Consider the following 18,457-nt stretch of genomic DNA (forward strand, 5'->3'; position numbering starts at 1 on the left):
TGTAGTGTCTGACAAGTTGGAAATTTGAATCTAAAGGGAAGCATGCTCGCGTAGCCAAAGTGGTAAAGGTGACTGCTCAGGTAAAGCAGGAAAACCAGGTTCGAGTCCCAGACCAGCACAAATTTTCACTTGTCACGAATGAATTTTTTTCAATGCCGATTGCACCTGAGGAAGGTATTTCAGTTTCATCATGTATATGGGAATAATGTGTGTATCTTAAACTTTATGAAATTTCTAGTACATTCAATATTGTTGAAGTCTGGCGTAGGTGTCCAACAATGAAAATGCAAAGTTCTCCTTCCCATTCAGTGACCGTTCCCCTTGCTGATCTTTTTCCGCACCCATTCCCAGTTTAGTTCAGTTTATGTTGTGAACTTATGAAAGCTGTGTGGAACAGTTCGGTTTTCTTCTTTCTTTCTTTTCTTTTCTTTTCTGTGGGCTGAGAGAAGACTAATGCTGGACCCCATCACTCGTTTGGCTTGTGGTAAATCTGTTTTGAAATAGGACACTTGGAAACTGATATACATCAGCAAAGAATGGAAGTACGAGGCTCATACTGTTTTACAAAACATTGGCGTGATTGAAGACCATAAGCTATGTTTATGAGAAAATACATTAAGAAATGCAATGTAAAAACAAACTAATCAGTCTTTCCTTCTCATCCCCTCCAGTAAGCCTCTCTTGACCTAGGAGACTTTTCAAAACTGTACCCCTTTCCGTAAACCTCTCTAGTCCTTTTCCCTCACCCATCTTCCTTCCCCTTCAACTCTTCCACTAGAAGGAGTCACTGGCTCCAAAACCTTGTGAAAGTTAAATCCTTTTGAGTGTGTGTTCCCCTGCCACGACCTGGTGAGTAGATCTTTTCATCTGTCCATTTACATTTAATTAGTCAAAAAGCTGCACAAATAGATTATAGAAGTTCAAGAACATCTTTGTCTTATCCATTCAGTTTCAAAAAAGACTTTCATATGTACTGGAAAAGTGACTTAGAGGCACCGGGGGAAAAAACTTCATAACCATCGTGAAAGGTTTGAAGTTTGTTCTTTAGCTCTGAAACACATTGCTTGAGAAAGAAGAGAAACACCATTATGATTTTGGTGCAAAGGTTGTTGAATACATCCACAGTGTTTTGTGTTTAGTAGCTGCAGTTGCCCATCATCACTAAGACTGCTATGCTAAATTAGTATTGAATCACTCCTCTGTCTGAGAAAGAGGCCACCCTCATGATACCAACTTTTAAACTGCTTTCCAAGAGGTATGCAATTTTGTAGATCCTTCATAGGATTTTGACAGAAGATTTGGATCATGGTTTTCTGTTAATATTTACACACAACAGCTTATCTGTTCAACAGATATTGTGGTATTTTAGCTATCACATATATGATGATTTTAAAGATATTATAAAGACAATAACTGTTTATTAATTCTACAATAATTATTAATTTGCATGAGAAATTAACATTAAGGTACATAATACCGAACAAGAAATTGTATAGCAAAATTGTTTAGAAACAGTAAATGTCAGTTTTAAAAGCAATGTCACTGTTTTCTTTTTTCCTTGTCCTTTGTTTACCTTTAGACTTTAGTACTAACATTTATGTACTATAAATACATTTGTCCAAGTATAAAAGGCAAGCAGTTGAGGAGAAAGATTTAACTGAATTAAAACCAAAGCTGAAAATTATGCCAAATTCACGGGCCAAAAGACTTTTAATCTTCCAGATATAATGTCTTGAAAACTGTTTATCTTGCTTAAAACCAAAAACTGGAAAGTGCAAGATGGAATAAGAACAATATTATAATGAAATGGATAGAGTGCTGCTCATCATACAGAGGAGACATTGAATCACAGACAGGCACACACCATCTTCTGAAGTAAAACACACACACACACACACACACACACACACACACACACACACACACACACACACACGACTACTGCGTCTGGACATAGAGTGTGGTCACGTGTGTGTACAAGTTGAACCTCTGTGAATGTGAATGCGTGTATGTTTTTTACTTCACAAGAAGGCCTTTTGGCCGAAAGCTAAAAAGTATAGCTGTCTTTTCGTTGTGCCTGGTTGCAACTCAATGTCTCCTTTATACAGCAAGTAGCAATCTATAATTTTCATAATATTATCTTCCTTGAAACATGCATATGACCTCCTTTGAGTAGAATTTCACTGGAATTATTTTTTGACATAACAGATGCCTCCCAACAATAGACCATTTTTGTAAAAATTGAAGAAGGTAAAAAATTGAATTAAGGGACGCAGGAGGAGGACGCTCACCCAATAGAGGAGGGAACTTGCCTGTTCTTACTATATCTCCTGCATGTGTTTTTTCACTTTCAAAACTTTATACATTACTTACATCATTTTTCCTCATTTGCCTGGGTATTTCCCATCCTTACTCCACCCCTGCTCCAAGCCTATTGCCTCTTGGCTCATATCGCTGCAACAAGCATAGGTGCAAGATGTGTCCAATACATCCACTACCTACTCCAGTCCGATCACATGCATCTCCTATCCCATCAAAGACAGGGCTACCTGTGAAAGCAGCCATATAATCTACAAACTAAGCTGCAACCGCTACGCTGCTTTCTATGTGGACATGACAAGTAACAAGCTGTATATCCACAAGAGACAGCTGGACCAGCCAGCTGCTGAACATACCACCCAACACAATGTGCTTCACTTCAATGACTGCTTAACAGCCTAAGCCATATGGTCCCTCCCACTAACACTAGCTTTACTGAAATGTGCTGGTGGAAACACTCTTGCAGTACGTTCTATGTTCCCCTACCTCCCCCTGGCCTAAACCTTAGTGTCTTTTCCTCCTGTTCTCCTTGTTCACTCCCACCCTTCCCTCCCCCCCCCCCCCCCTTTCCCCAAACCGCTCAGCTACACCTAGCAGCCCCACCACATCCCTACATCCCTGCACACTCCCAGAAACAGCACTACAGATTCCTCCACCCTTACCCTACCATACCACCTCCTCCCCACCTCATGCCACCTCCTTACTCCCACAACCCACAGCAGACTGATATCTGCTTCAGGAACAGCTGCATTCTGCTGTCCGGCCACAGTGGACAATGACAGTGGTCTTACGTCTCTGAGTCATGCTCATATGAATGTTTTTTTTTTTTTTTTTCTAGTATGGAAGGGGGCTTTTTGACTGACAGCTGATATGTATAGCTGTCTTTCCATTCTGTGTATCTGCTACGCAATGCCTCCTCTATAGTATGAGTAGCAGTCTACTTTTTCCATAATGATTTTGTACGGTTTTGTTTACGGAAATGAAGATAGCTTGATATTAGTGGGAAACTCGTGTTTCAAATCTTAGTCTCTAGCCGTAAGTTACCTGCTAATCATACCACTCACACAAAATGAATGTGCGATTTATATCACATGTAGTACCTCTCTTCATTTTATGCTCAGAGGAGTGGTTGAATATACTGAAATCTACAATAAGTTAGAATTTACTGTTTACACACCCTTTTTTGAGGAGGTCCACACACTAAATTTATTGGATGCCTTGGAATGATGACATCCTATGAAAAGTATTGCAGTTCCATTCCACTGGTACTGAATAACCATGTGCATTAGGTTTGTAATATGAATGCCATTGTTCCCCCCTACTGCTGGGATACTGAGAGTTTATGTTGCACTCAATGAGTCAGGAACGTTCTGGAAGAATGTAAATACTTTACGAATAAAGGAGATCACCGAATAAAAAGCAGAAGTGTTGAGGCGTCACACACAAAAACTTTCTAGATTTTGGAGTAAATCCTCTCTTGAGCTAGAGTATATATATATATATATATATATATATATATATATATATATATATGCTTCCCAAAACACATATAGAAAAGTGCCTTCCTAAAAAGCTGTGAACAAAAATCCTACCATCTCATTCCTTGTGTACAAGCCCAAATATTTCCTTATCCGTAAAGTCTCTCTCTTTAAAAGGAGGAATCATGTGAACTTGCAGAGCACCCTCTTAGATTCCCCATATGCCACCCTACTTACCGACTATCTGGAGGAAACATCTACTGTCACACCCAACATCCTGAACTACTTACCTGATTCAGATTCAGTGACAATATATTTAGGAATGGTGGTCTTGGTAAGATACACTGTCATCTTTCCTCCCAATCCCAAAGTGATCTGTGAAATATTTTAGCTGAAATGATTCTCAGCAAGACAATTTCTTTGAAGCTGAGCTCCACCTCTCTGATGGCTCCATATTAAGCCAAGGAATCACAAACCATTTGCCCAATTTAATAAATGCCACTCCTTCCATCTGAAGTGGGCTTCCCATACATTGTTGTAATCCACACTTAAAATCTGCGAAGATGAGCAATAATTCTCCCCACATTCTTGAAGGAATTTTCGGTACCTTCACAAGCGTGTGCTGTCCAAACTTAGTCCATAATATGTTAAGTGAAATATCCTTTCATATTGCATGTACTCCAATCATGGCCATTAACCATCCACAAGGAGCACTCTACTCATACCACCTTACCAACATGAACAACAGCTGAACCACATCCACCAGCACTACTTCTATCTTGCATCATGTCTTACAAGAATGAATATTTTCTCCAAAACCCTTTATGCCCCTTCCCCAAAGTGATATTCCATCTTCCATCCATACTCTAGCCAGGAAAGTCATATCCATGAGAAAGACAAGTCCAAGCTCTGACTCATGCTTTCCCCCATACATTATGTTCCAATACTGCCTCACCACTAATCTACCCTACTTCTCTTAAAGGTAAACTTGTGTGGATGCAGCCACAACATACATTAAATAACTGCATCTACAGCATGGTTCCCCAGTCTTTGGTGAATGATTGTGTTTTTTTAGAAGCCATTGGTTGTATTCATGTCACAATGTAGCTCATTATGTATTATCTTTAACCCCATAACCTTTGTGAACAGCTGTATCATAGTTAATAACATGAAATAAGAATGCACGGAAAGTTCTGGTTGAGAAGTTAATCAACATGCATGCAGCTGAATAACACGTCAGGTACACCAAAATCATACGAAACACACACAAAGGAATTAAAGACCAAAGTAAGGGAAAAAAATTCTTACTCTGGTAAGAATAAATGTGTCCATCTGTTTGGCGAATGAAGAATTTCTTTAACATCATCAACAGACAAAGTTGCATCAGGTAATTCAGAAATTCTTAAACTAATTATGCATTCAAGATGAGGTTGCTTCTTAACCACAAGTCTCTCCGCCTTACTCCACAGTTCTTTTGGTACATTTTTGCCACACGAAGAAAATTCTGAACATGCAACTTTGAGGACTAGTTGTGACTTAGCACAGGCTGCAAATAATTCTCTCATCCAAAGTGCTGCAACCCTCTGCTGATGATGTTCTAACTGCATATCTGCAGTTGCTGAGGCAAGTCGACACAGAAGTGTAGGTAAAATATTGAGGTTCTGTTGCAACAAGTTTAGCATAGGGCTCCAGATTTCAATTAACCATGGTGCTAGATGATCAGATTCATCTGAAAATAATTAATTATTCTTTTAGTTCTCATGAGCAACTAAACACATGTATGGCATTAAAAATAAAGTTCGAGCATCAAACAGAAACAGAAAAGGAACAGGTAACAAAGTACAGCAATAATGCAAAAATGCTGCTCACCACTACCAACTCCCTTGGATGAATGTTACACAAAAACCCCTGTATTCCTACGAAATTCTTTCATCTTTGTTCGATGAAGATAGAATGCCACATGTTTGGCCTATATTATTGATTTCTTTGAAGTAAGCCCTACAGACTCAGATGCTTCTCTGCCTAACTGTTATAAAAGTGCTGTAAAAGTCATGTAAGCTACCTTCATGATTTAAACTAAACAAACATGAACAAAATAAAAATATACAATGAAGCCATGAAAACAATCTATGACCTGAAAATATTTATGGTGGCGATTTTCACATGTATGTTCTTCAACTTTTAAATATTTTTAAAAAATCAGAGTTCACTCCCATGAGCTGGCAAAAATACCTCTATTACACCCAGTTTTCCGTCAGACCATCAGGTATCAAAAGATATTAAAAATAGCTTACACAGGAGCTTAAAACTTATGGCATCAGATGGCATAAAATCCATCATAAATCACTGTTATGTATTTTACTACATATTTTAAATATCTTTGATACCTGATTATCCTAGGGTAAATAGGTTGTAATAAAGATGTATTTATCAGCAGCTCATGGCAGTGAACTATGACGATTTATAAGCGCCCCCCCCCCAAATATTTGTGAAGTATTTCCATACACTGATTCGCCAACTGCTCTCTTTCACTTCTAATTTTGTCCCATACCTTACAATCAATATTTTTTTTCCATTGACCCAGCATCACTGGTAAATTTTCCTCAATTTTTTAACCCTTAATAGTCTTACCCAAACCCTTTCCTCTCTTCTGTCAGGATAGGGAACCCTTTGCACCAAAATATAGCATTTGTTTGTATTTACTTTTTCACACGTGTCCATCTGCTTTTTCTTAAGGTTTCCTCTACCCAAGAAATAAGCAATAAAGTTCAAGAATACTACTTGACAATCAACATTAAATAATTAAAATGTTTGTAAACAATACCTGTGCTATCCGCTGTGAACATGTTCCATATACCCGCAGGTGGTATAAATACCTGACCACTCAGTAAGTAGTCAACAGCTCTGTCACGTATGACATGTGAACACTTATTCCTTTTGATGTGGTTTAACAACTTTTTCTCCAAACTTTCTGCAGCATTTTTGAGTGGCATCAATTCATCTGCATTCACTATACCTTTAGACTGCTTCTTTTTACTTGTATGAGCAAGAAATGTTTCAACTTCATTCGTTGCTCCTCTAAAACCTGCATCTTTAATAGCTGTAATCTGCTTCAAAAACTTCCTGGAAAACAAAAAACGAAAAATCTGCAATTTTGGAATCTCGAGCTCTCATTCCTGTGGATGTAGAAAAATGATAATGAACTAAAGGTTGGTCCCCCTTTCGTGCTAGCACAAAATTACTTTTTTGCTTTACTACCCAAATACATTTCACCACAGTTAAGACATCCTCAATAAGCTTTTCTGTTATATTTTTCCTGACATACATACAGATTTTATTTAGGTTAGGAAATATGTAACATCAGAATTTGTTGTTATTTAGATTACTTGTGTACTTTACCTTTCATGACACATTGCATGTGTCCTGTGGCTGCCAAAAGGAATCAGGCACAGGTCTAAATTAATATGGCATCTTATCTACAGACACATGGGACATTAGAATATCATCTACATTGAATTTTTTGAATTATTTGCACAACAGCTATATGCACAGTATCTTTGTACTGACCCAATGGGATCACATAAGTTCATTTCTCTGCTTTCTTCTTTTCTTTTTCTTTTTTTTCCAGTCATCCATCTTCTCCTTTTGCTCTTCTGTCCATGTTCTTTGTATTTTATTATTTCTTGTCTCAAAGCCCTCTAAATTTACTATTTTATTCTTAAAAATACTCATTTCTAATTCTTGGATGTTGTTTCTTTCTGGTTCTTTTCATATTTCTGAAACTTGTGATATTGTTGACTTATTTTTCCAGAACTACATGAATATTTGTTTTGTAAGACTTAGCATTCGTTTGGTAGATATATTCAAATAAGGTTAACCATTACTTTGCCATTACTTCTGATATTTTCTATCTTTTTGGTAAATATTCACATTACTTCTCATTTTCAACCATCACTGGTTTGAATTGCACCCATTATTTTTCCAATAATTTGTCTTTCAAGTCTCTCTACTTTGCCATTATTAAGAATTCACATCCATATTAACATTCTGGTCTTAGCACTTAGCGCAGGGTTTTAATTTTATATTCTTAGATAAGTAGTTCTTGTTGCAATATTTTTAGTAAAACCATGTATGCTTTACATTTTACAAACTTTTAAATCCATTGCAAATTTTCCTAGTGCTTTCTACTGAGCAGTTTGACCACGATATTTCAATTTACTAACTCACTATTTTACCTATGTGATTTTACGAATTTTTGTGTTTTTTTTATATTTGTCATGAATTTTGTTTTTTCAGCTGAAATTATGAGAACAACTCTTTCCCGGAGATTTATCAAAGTACCTGGTTCTGTAAGATTTTCTGATAGTACCGAAAAAGTCACACAGTTTACATTAACTGTTAACTCCATTTGAATTCCTTCCCACAATTCCCAGATTTATTTGTTCAATTTGGTAACCTTTTCAACTCTAAATTCCAGATACTTAAATTTTTTTCCTCTAACACTTCAACACTACAGGTGATAAGCCATCTTCTTGTCCAACACTAGTTTTTATTTCAAACGGCTGAGATAATTCTCACATACATTTCAATTTAAATAATGTGTGCTAATTTGCCTTAACATAAAATTCTCTACTGATTTTAGGCACTTTTTCTCTGACTATAGATTCCAATGATTTCTTGGAATCAATGACATACTGTTATAGATTTGCTGGTTAACATAATGTGAAAATTATCGATTTTAAATGAAAAACATTTTCTATGCATGATCATCTCTTTGAAATACCACACTCATATTCTTGCAGCTATTTGTCAGAAGTTTCTTCAGCTCTGTTCATGACAATTTTTGAAAACATTTTATAAGCCACTAGTATTATACACTCCTGGAAATTGAAATAAGAACACCGTGAATTCATTGTCCCAGGAAGGGGAAACTTTATTGACACATTCCTGGGGTCAGATACATCACATGATCACACTGACAGAACCACAGGGACATAGACACAGGCAACAGAGCATGCACAATGTCAGCACTAGTACAGTGTATATCCACCTTTCGCAGCAATGCAGGCTGCTATTCTCCCATGGAGACGATCGTAGAGATGCTGGATGTAGTCCTGTGGAACGGCTTGCCATGCCATTTTCACCTGGCGCCTCAGTTGGACCAGCGTTCGTGCTGGACGTGCAGACCGCGTGAGACGACGCTTCATCCAGTCCCAAACATGCTCAATGGGGGACAGATCCGGAGATCTTGCTGGCCAGGGTAGTTGACTTACACCTTCTAGAGCACGTTGGGTGGCACGGGAATCATGCGAACGTGCATTGTTCTGTTGGAACAGCAAGTTCCCTTGCCGGTCTAGGAATGGTAGAACGATGGGTTCGATGACGGTTTGGATGTACCGTGCACTATTCAGTGTCCCCTCGACGATCACCAGAGGTGTACGGCCAGTGTAGGAGATCGCTCCCCACACCATGATGCCGGGTGTTGGCCCTGTGTGCCTCGGTCATATGCAGTCCTGATTGTGGCGCTCACCTGCACGGCGCCAAACACGCATACGACCATCATTGGCACCAAGGCAGAAGCGACTCTCATCGCTGAAGACGACACGTCTCCATTCGTCCCTCCATTCACGCCTGTCGCGACACCACTGGAGGCGGGCTGCACGATGTTGGGGCATGAGCGGAAGACGGCCTAACGGTGTGCGGGACCGTAGCCCAGCTTCATGGAGACGGTTGCGAATGGTCCTCGCCGATACCCCAGGAGCAACAGTGTCCCTAATTTGCTGGGAAGTGGCGGTGCGGTCCCCTATGGCACTGCGTAGGATCCTACGGTCTTGGCGTGCATCCGTGCGTCGCTGCCGTCTGGTCCCAGGTCGACGGGCACGTGCACCTTCCGCCGACCACTGGCGACAACATCGATGTACTGTGGAGACCTCACACCCCACGTGTTGAGCAATTCGGCGGTACGTCCACCCGGCCTCCCGCATGCCCACTATACGCCCTCGCTCAAAGTCCGTCAACTGCACATACGGTTCACGTCCACGCTGTCGCGGCATGCTACCAGTGTTAAAGACTGCGATGGAGCTCCGTATGCCACGGCAAACTGGCTGACACTGACGGCGGCGGTGCACAAATGCTGCGCAGCTAGCGCCATTCGACGGCCAACACCACGGTTCCTAGTGTGTCCACTGTGCCGTGCGTGTGATAATTGCTTGTACAGCCCTCTCGCAGTGTCCGGAGCAAGTATGGTGTGTGTGACACACCGGTGTCAATGTGTTCTTTTTTCCATTTCCAGGAGTGTAGAACTGACACTCCTCTGCTGACACTGTTTGTTTCCCTTTTTCTGTAGTGATTTAAATAATAATATTTTCTACTCTTCTGGTATCTTTTCAGTTTTACAAATGTTTTCAAAAGGCAGTGTAGATCTTTTATAGTCTCTGGTTATGATCATTTCAATAATTCTGCTATAATTCAGTTTTCACCACTTGCTTTGTTGTTTTTAGAGTGTTGCCTTTGTTAATTTCTAGCTCTGTTAGAGGAAGTTGAGATTTTCCTGTGTGTCTGAAAATTCTAATTTACCTGTTGGAACTGGACAGTCAAAGAGTCTGTCAAAATTTTTTGCTGAAATGTGAATTATTCAATCCAAATTTTGCACTTTTAACTTTTGAAAAAAAATAATTAGCACTTGATATCCCTAAAACTTGTGTTTCAAAGACGGGTAAAAATTTTAAAATTATCGAAAGTTGTTTTCATTTTCTGGATTACTTTCAATGTTTTTTTTTTTCTCAGTTGTCTGTACGGCTCTAGGTGGTTGTTTTGTTTTTGAACATCTCACTTCCTCAATCTTTTAGCTCTGTATTTTAGTCTTGTTCACACTCATCACTGTACCATGTATTATTTTCATTTTTAGATAGTCCTAAAGCTTCCTCTGCCACTGAAGTGATTTTAGTCTCGAGTTCTTGACAAACACATTTTCAGTTGTCTCAATTTCTTCTCTAAATTTTTCTATATTTTCTTATGTACAATTGGTTCTTCTGGAGCTGTATCTACTTATTTTCTGGATTTTCTTTTTGTTTTAAATGTGAGAAACTGAGTTTCAGCCTGGTTAGAGACAGAATGATCTGAATCACATTCTTCCTTTCTGATCACTTTAATATTTGTAAGTTCCTGTGAAAATGTGTGGACATCAGTTTTAACTAGAATATTTTATACAAATTGATCAGTCTTTTATTACTGTTTATTTTTAAGTGTGCTTGATATTCTCCTATAACAGTCTCAAATTTCCCATTTTTCACAATGTGTGCATTAGTGTCACCAAGCAGTATTTTAGTACCGATTGTAATAAAGCGACATATAGTTGTTATTAAAAATCATAATTTTCAATAACTTCTAGAAGCTGTAAATCCCTAAAATAATATTACCATTTCCGTCCCAGTATTGGTGAATAGTTTACAGCCCTTATTAAGTACTTGTTCTGAAAGTTAATCATCACACTCAGGCTAAACCTGTAATCTTGTGCTTCCACCAATCATCTGTGTAAGCTACGGCCATAGAAACTCTAGAGAAAAAGTGACAACTATCACAAATTCTCTTATGTGATATTAATGTTGAGCTGTCTCCAAACTACTGGTTGATTTTAACACCATAGTGCCTCATGCCGTCACTTTCCTCACTTGTGATTAACTCTTCCCACCTCTCCCCACCCCACTACCTCCAACCAATCAGCTTTCAGGGAAAATGAGTTGATCACTTAATTCAAGCCATAAAAGAAGTCTTCTTTTCCCACATTCACTAAACAAGAAAAAGTTGAAACTTGTGAACTCGTGAACTATCGGATAAAGTCTCATGACCAAGTAGAGACAAAATTCTGGACATTTGAATTTGCAGTCATCAAGCCACAATCTTTTTTAATATATACTTTTCAATGTATAAACCACTGTTTGAAATATTAAGCAATAGAGGTTTACAAAAGGTTCCACAGAAAACTTGTAAAAGGAAGGGTTTCTTGTTAACTGCGTTTAGGTTGGTCAGTGTCATGGTTACCAATAACTGCATCAAGTGAAGAATGTTATGAAGATAGTAAAAGCCATAAAATAAAATAAAATATTTCAACTTACGATTTGATAAAATATAGAAGTATTTCAAGTACTTGAATCTGTTTATCAGGGGTATGTGGCTGGCTGATCACAAGTATTTTTAAAAAAATATTTCTTTCAGATATACTGGCATACCAAAACTCTATTGATTCATCTGTCTCATGTCTATTCAGCCTGCAAACATTCATAAAATTTGAAAGTCTATACTGATCAGACATGTTTATGCTATCAGTGCCCAGCAACTTTTTTTTTTGATCACTTTTTGCAGCTCATCAATTATCATCAAATCAACACAGTCATTGGTATTGGTGTTTATTTCTGGTCCTCCTCCATTATCAGTCCACAAATATTTAATGTACCGTAGCCATTGGGTCAATCCATATGAAGTGGTCCAGGAATGGTTGCTTGCCCATTTTTAAATATTTTAATTTCTTTATATGTGATTGCCCTATATTTGAGAAGTTCAAAACCTTTTTTTAAAATAATTTATCTTGCACCTTTATTGGATGGTGGTCGTTTTTATTTATTGGTGTGCGACAATTTTTCAGTCTGGAGACATTAGCAAAAATTTGAATATCTCTGCACTGGGTTAAGTTACAACATTCATTGCAATTGACATGACTGTTTTAGAAAAGTGTCGTCTACAACATTGTATATTACACAAAATACCCTAAATTCAAAAATAACCAGTCAAAATGACCTCCAAAGTTTGGTATCCAAATTTTCAAAAATCCACTTTTTAGGCCCAAAAATAACAAACAAGAAGTGATTTATGAGAGTATTTATTTCTTGTAGTTAGATATCATACACTACTAGCCTCATATAGAGCAAGAACACTTACAAATGTTTCCTTATTTTTTTATGAATTTTTGAAATTTGAAAATTTTCAGTTTTTGTAAAGTTTGGAGTTAGTTATCTCAGGTGGGTCTGAATATAAAAATTATTTTTGCACAGTTTGTACACCTATATGAGCACAATGTACTGTAAAAATTTCAGCATTGATGTGTGACTGAACAAAGATATGAATTTTTGAAAATGAGGAAATAATTCACATTACTCTACTACTGATATATGGCTGTTGCCTCTTCATAGGTGGTATTGGCAGGAAAGTATTGAAGTAAGATAGTCTATTAAATACAAAAAGTGGAAACCTCACTGAAATTAATATTTATAATATTCTGATAAATATTTTCAATTAACATCCTCTTCCAGTCACCTAAGGGTTAAGAAAAGCTGCTTTTCTTTACCTGTATAGCAGTGCAGTCTGAACTCAAGGGTTTCTTAGGATTCTGTCAATTTCATTGTGGTCATTTCCAGTTACAGTAGAGGAAGATGAGAAACAACTGACATTAAACATATTTTCCATCGTGATTTTAATCCATGGCTACAGTTGCAGTAGCACTCAGATAGTTTATAGCATCGATAATGTCACCATCACAACATGGCTGTAGTAGTGGCTAAAGCAAAAAAAGCTGATTTCATGCAAAGTAAAAGATGAAAGAAACTTTAATTTACCAGTAAACTAACCACCTCGCAGTCAAAAATTTCAATTTTCTGGCTCATTGTCACCCTTATATTAATCAAGATTTGTTCAGAATTTATCATAATTAATTGTAAATATCTAGTAAACTAAGAACATTTCAGCCATAGTTCTGGAAGTCCAACTACCACTGGTTGCTAAACATTTGCTGGATGGCACTCAATCTTACTACCTATATTATAGGCCATTAAGGGCATCCCTTTTCTCAGACATTGATTTCTCAGATTAAGGTACCTGTTTATACAAATATCTAATGATCAGGATATTTCTACACAGCTTAAGGAGGAATTCAGGTATCTGAAGATGTAGCTAACTGTAACATACAGAACCTGTACAGTGACTGTCATTTTGGTTGCGCAGCACAAGATGTGGGACTTAGGGAAAGCAGGAAAAGTGTGGATGGGGCCTAATCAGTTACCATTGGTTGCACAGAAAACAGACACACTATTTAAAAAAAAAACAATAAACTCTCAACAATCTGTTTTAAAAAGTTTTACTACACTGGCACCTGAAAGCCTTATTAGAAGAATTGCAAGTTGTTGTTGACTGAAGACCACAAGCAATGTTACACACAAAATCAACGGCTGAAGGTCTGATTAAGAAGGTTCAAAACTATTCATCGGCTGAAGGCCAGAAGCAATTTCAAAAATACACAACGGCTGAAGGCCTGAATTACCACTAAGGTGGACAACTACACATTAAAAATACGAAAAACCCTTTTAACAATTTTAATAAGTGCCGAAAGTTACAGTGACCGCTGAAGGAATTGTCAAGACAGAACTGAAACTATTAGTTGACAAAGCCACAGCCAATGTTACAAACAATTAACGACTGTACGCCAGAATTACAAGTGGGAAATGAAATAACATGTTAAAACATTAGGGTTAATTTTGAACAATTAGGACAACTTGTTCAAATAAGACGGAGTGATCCACAGACAGTGCTCCCTGGATCAACCTGAGGAAGGTGACTACAGCTCTGTAAGCAGTGAGACAGGCAACCGAGAGTTGTAATCACGTAACAGGATGGCAACTCACACTAGGGGTAGCTTAAGTGCCGACCAACTGGCTAACTAGTCGCTGCTCCGTCCGAAGCCGAACTGAATTCCATTCATAACAGCTCTCCAAATCCAGTACGGAGACAGCATTAAAATAACTGCTCATTCAGAAGCACAAGAAACACACTAACAACTCACAATACTAAAACCAGTCACTGTGAAACGAATACAGATGAATTATATTGGCACAAAAACAGAGAAGCCAGAAGTGGTCAGAAAACCAAATGCACATCGTCTGACCAACGGTCATTCCCACTCAAGTCAGGAACGAAAAGAACGCAGTATAAATTGTCAACTGACAACTTATTGCTATGAGGGCACTTCGACACACACACACACACACACACACACACACACACACACACACACACACACACACACAGGTTGAAAGCTGCACTACTCCAATATCACGGTCCATTCAACTAAAACTTGCTGAATTCGATCCTTGACGTGCCCGTGCACTCTCGCAACCACATCTTTTCGTCGGACAGTGCATGTGTGTCACCAGAGGTTGGGAGAGTACTGGATGTCCGGCCCAGAATGCTGCTCCGCCCCAACTCAACTCCCTGGGCACACAACGACCCGAAAATACTAGAGGCCGCTCCAAAGATGGTACACCACAGTATGTGCTATTGATAAGCGCTGAAAACGAGACGCCACTATCGCTATTACAAGATACCAAGCTACGAATGGCATCAACGTGAGCCGCACACGGCTCACAGCAGACAAATATTTTTATGCAGTTATCTGCAGAATTAATGTAATTATGACAATGAACAAAGTTGTCAGTTTTCGAATTATTCAAATAGATACAAACAAAAGATACTTCGTTGTCAAACTGAATTACAGGTTTATTTTAAAAACAGCTGCGCATGATTTAACTTCAAAGTGAGCAATATTTAATCTATAACCAAAATTTATCTTTGGTCTCATAGATGGATGTTTGCATTTAATTATCCATAATGACAGCATACACACTGCATTAACAATATCAAAATAGTAATTAAATTGCAATGGAGGAGAAATCACTAACCTTCATGATGACTGTAACTATCATTCAACATTTCAGTCCGCTCATTAACTATAAAATAAGAAAACCAGTATCATCTGAATGGAAAGACGGCATGACACATCATAATTTTTGTACAACTCACAACGGGACTAACAATAGGCAAAAATTTACTTGTAGCTTTACTCAACTGTCATATCTCATTTTCCTTTGCCCAAGAAGTTTAGTGTAACTCACCATCTTGAGCAGCATACCTGCCTGCTTGATGCTGATGGGGCATACAGTAGACTGAGCAAGTTGCTTACTATTTCCGTTCAAGTGTTATGAGTTTTTAGTTCCACTCTTAACTTGCTCTTGAGGGAAACATCAGGTTGTGTAGCAAGAATGGTGGCCCTATTTGCACATCAGTGCTTGTAGAGCAGGATGAAATATATAGTCCTTAATCCGAGTCACTGCTCGTAAAAGGGGATAACAACAGCACAATATCTCCACTTAAGTAGTCAGTACTAAATTGGATATACAACCACCATTGTTGTCCCAAACAGTTAGTATAACACCGCACCATTCACTGGGCACTCATATCATTCTGATCTTACAGCTGTTAATATCATCTACTTTCAAAGATTACAATATAAGTGCTGCTGACGCTTTGCCACCACCACCCCCCCCCCCACCTCCCTCCAGCCCCCATAAAAAAAAGATGGGTGGAGGGGGGTAAAAATGTGGCTCATGAATGACATTTTCTATTTTCAGTACACCTAAAGCAGAGAAAATCCAAAATAATAGGAGATTAACCAAACTGGGAGAAGGGTAGTGTCTTTATCCATTTCCTCATGTTCTTCCAGTTTGAAATTAATTTAGTTCTTGACAGTTTCACATGAACGGCGCCTTTAGGCTATCAGAATAATTTTACAGGAATTATCAAAGTTAATTTGGTAGAACAATACTACCATAAGTAGTACCATATTTTGTGTTGAATATGACTCGGAAAGCAATATTAATTTACTTTCAGTCTGCTTCCTGACAACTTACTAATGGATTTCTGAACTGCTCCATCTGTTGTGTTGCCTGCCTCATTTGCTGCAGGTGGCAGTCACTGTTCGATGTAACATGCACAAAGATATTCCCTGTTGTATGAAGTAACTCTACTTTGCTGCACACCATAATTAGTACAACACAGGGCTCAATCTGCTGAAAATGAAATCAGCAAGTTTTTCCTATCAAAAAGTCTTTCTAACTCTGTTTAAAGCATGCTTCAACCTGAAAACAAGTCTTTAATGGCTGCTGGCAATTTATTGAAAATGGATGTTCCTGGATATTGGACCCCTTTACAGACCAAGGTAAGTGATTTTAGGTATTTATATAGATCACTCTTATTCTTAGTATTGATACTAAGTACGAGGGCTGCCCAGAAAATAATGAACTGCGCATTTTTTGTTCAACACAATGAGAATTTCACACACAAAAGAATGGCATTTTAAACACACACACCATTTTTCCACATAATCTCCATCCCATTCTATGGCCTTCCTCCAGCGCTAAACGAGGGCTGTATGCCCTCTCGGTACCAATCCTTGTCCTGGTGGCAGACCCAGTGCTTCAGTGTGTGTGTCACCTCCTCATCATCCTTAAAATGTCTTCCATGAATGGCATCTTTTAATGGCCCAAACAAGTGAAAGCTCGCTGCAACTTGTCAGGTGACAGCTGCAGGTGGTCTCTCCGAAGGCTGCAAATCGTAGAGCTCCACCAAAATGCCTTTTGATGACCTCACCCTCCATGCCCAGCGACTAATTGTACTTCTGTTGACATCAGATGCTCCGTAGACTTTCCACAAGCATTTGTCAGTATTTCCAGGTTTCTTTCTCTGCATTGAGAAATTCAATGATGGCACGCTGCTTGTAATGTACATCACCTACAGATGCCATTTTGAAACGTCTTGCAGTCACGCTGTGTGTCTGAAATGATGGAATCTTGGCGCACTCATTCAGGAGATTTCAAATACATAACATTTTGCATATGTAGCATTGTTTCTGGCTGAGAAAGAAAGTGCAGTACATTACTTTCTGAGCAATCCTCATATTTAGCTATTGGTTGGTAATAGATATATATTAATTGCAGCAAATTTCATTAAGGAATAAATACACTGAGAGACAGTGGTTGGAATACGAAGTTCCTTGAACAGGTTTCTACATGATGTTCTTGAATTTACAACACAAATAATTTTATTACGCACTTTTGCACGCTAAAAACTTTTGCTCAGTTTGATGAGTTACCGCAGAATATGATCCTGTATGGCATATTAGATGAAAGCAAGCAAAGTATGCCAATTTTTTTATACTTATATCTCCTATACCAGACATCATTCTCACTGCAAATACAGACTTGTTTAGGCACTTCACCAGTTCTGTAGTATACCCTTGCCACCTGAATTTATTATCGAATTGTAATCCCAGAAATTTAACACTATCAACCTATTCAATCTGCAAATCTTCACATGTTAGCACATCCTGGAAGGAAATCTCTTACAGGTTCTGAACTGAATACAGATGAGCTTTTCAAAATTTAATGAGAGCAAATTAGCTCAAAGCCATTTATTAATATCGGTGAAAATTTGATTAGCTGCTATTTCTAAATCTGTACTTGACTTGCTACTTATTGCAATGTTTGTATCATCTAACAAAAACTTAGCATCTGACAATGTAACAGACAAGAGGTCATTAATGCACACAAGAAAAAGTAACGGACACACGATGAAACCTTGAGAAACACAACATATAACTAATTCCCAATCAGATGAAGACTGACTGTTTACTCCACAGGTATTTCACAATGACACCCTTTGTTTCCTGTTTGTTAGATAAGACTCAAAACATTTCACAGCATTGCCCGTAACACTATAATATTCTAATGCTTTTGACAGATCACAGATAATTCCTGTAGCCTCTCATTTGTTAGCTAATG

The 18,457-nt window shown here is 38.2% G+C and overlaps 1 protein-coding gene across 2 annotated transcripts in view; it reads right to left on the reverse strand.

The window, feature by feature from the left end:
* LOC126266620 (uncharacterized) overlaps nucleotides 1–18,457 on the reverse strand; it is an 85,805-nt gene that overhangs the window by 11,871 nt on the left and 55,477 nt on the right. For both annotated transcript variants that reach the window (XM_049970971.1, XM_049970980.1), the window contains exons 6-7: nucleotides 6,622–6,920; nucleotides 5,106–5,526 (exon numbers count right to left, since the gene is read on the reverse strand). In XM_049970971.1, the coding sequence (XP_049826928.1) occupies nucleotides 5,106–5,526; nucleotides 6,622–6,920 (720 nt within the window). The remainder of the gene's footprint in view (nucleotides 1–5,105; nucleotides 5,527–6,621; nucleotides 6,921–18,457) is intronic.

Source organism: Schistocerca gregaria, chromosome 1 (genome assembly GCF_023897955.1).
Source record: "Schistocerca gregaria isolate iqSchGreg1 chromosome 1, iqSchGreg1.2, whole genome shotgun sequence".
Lineage (NCBI taxonomy): Eukaryota > Metazoa > Arthropoda > Insecta > Orthoptera > Acrididae > Schistocerca > Schistocerca gregaria.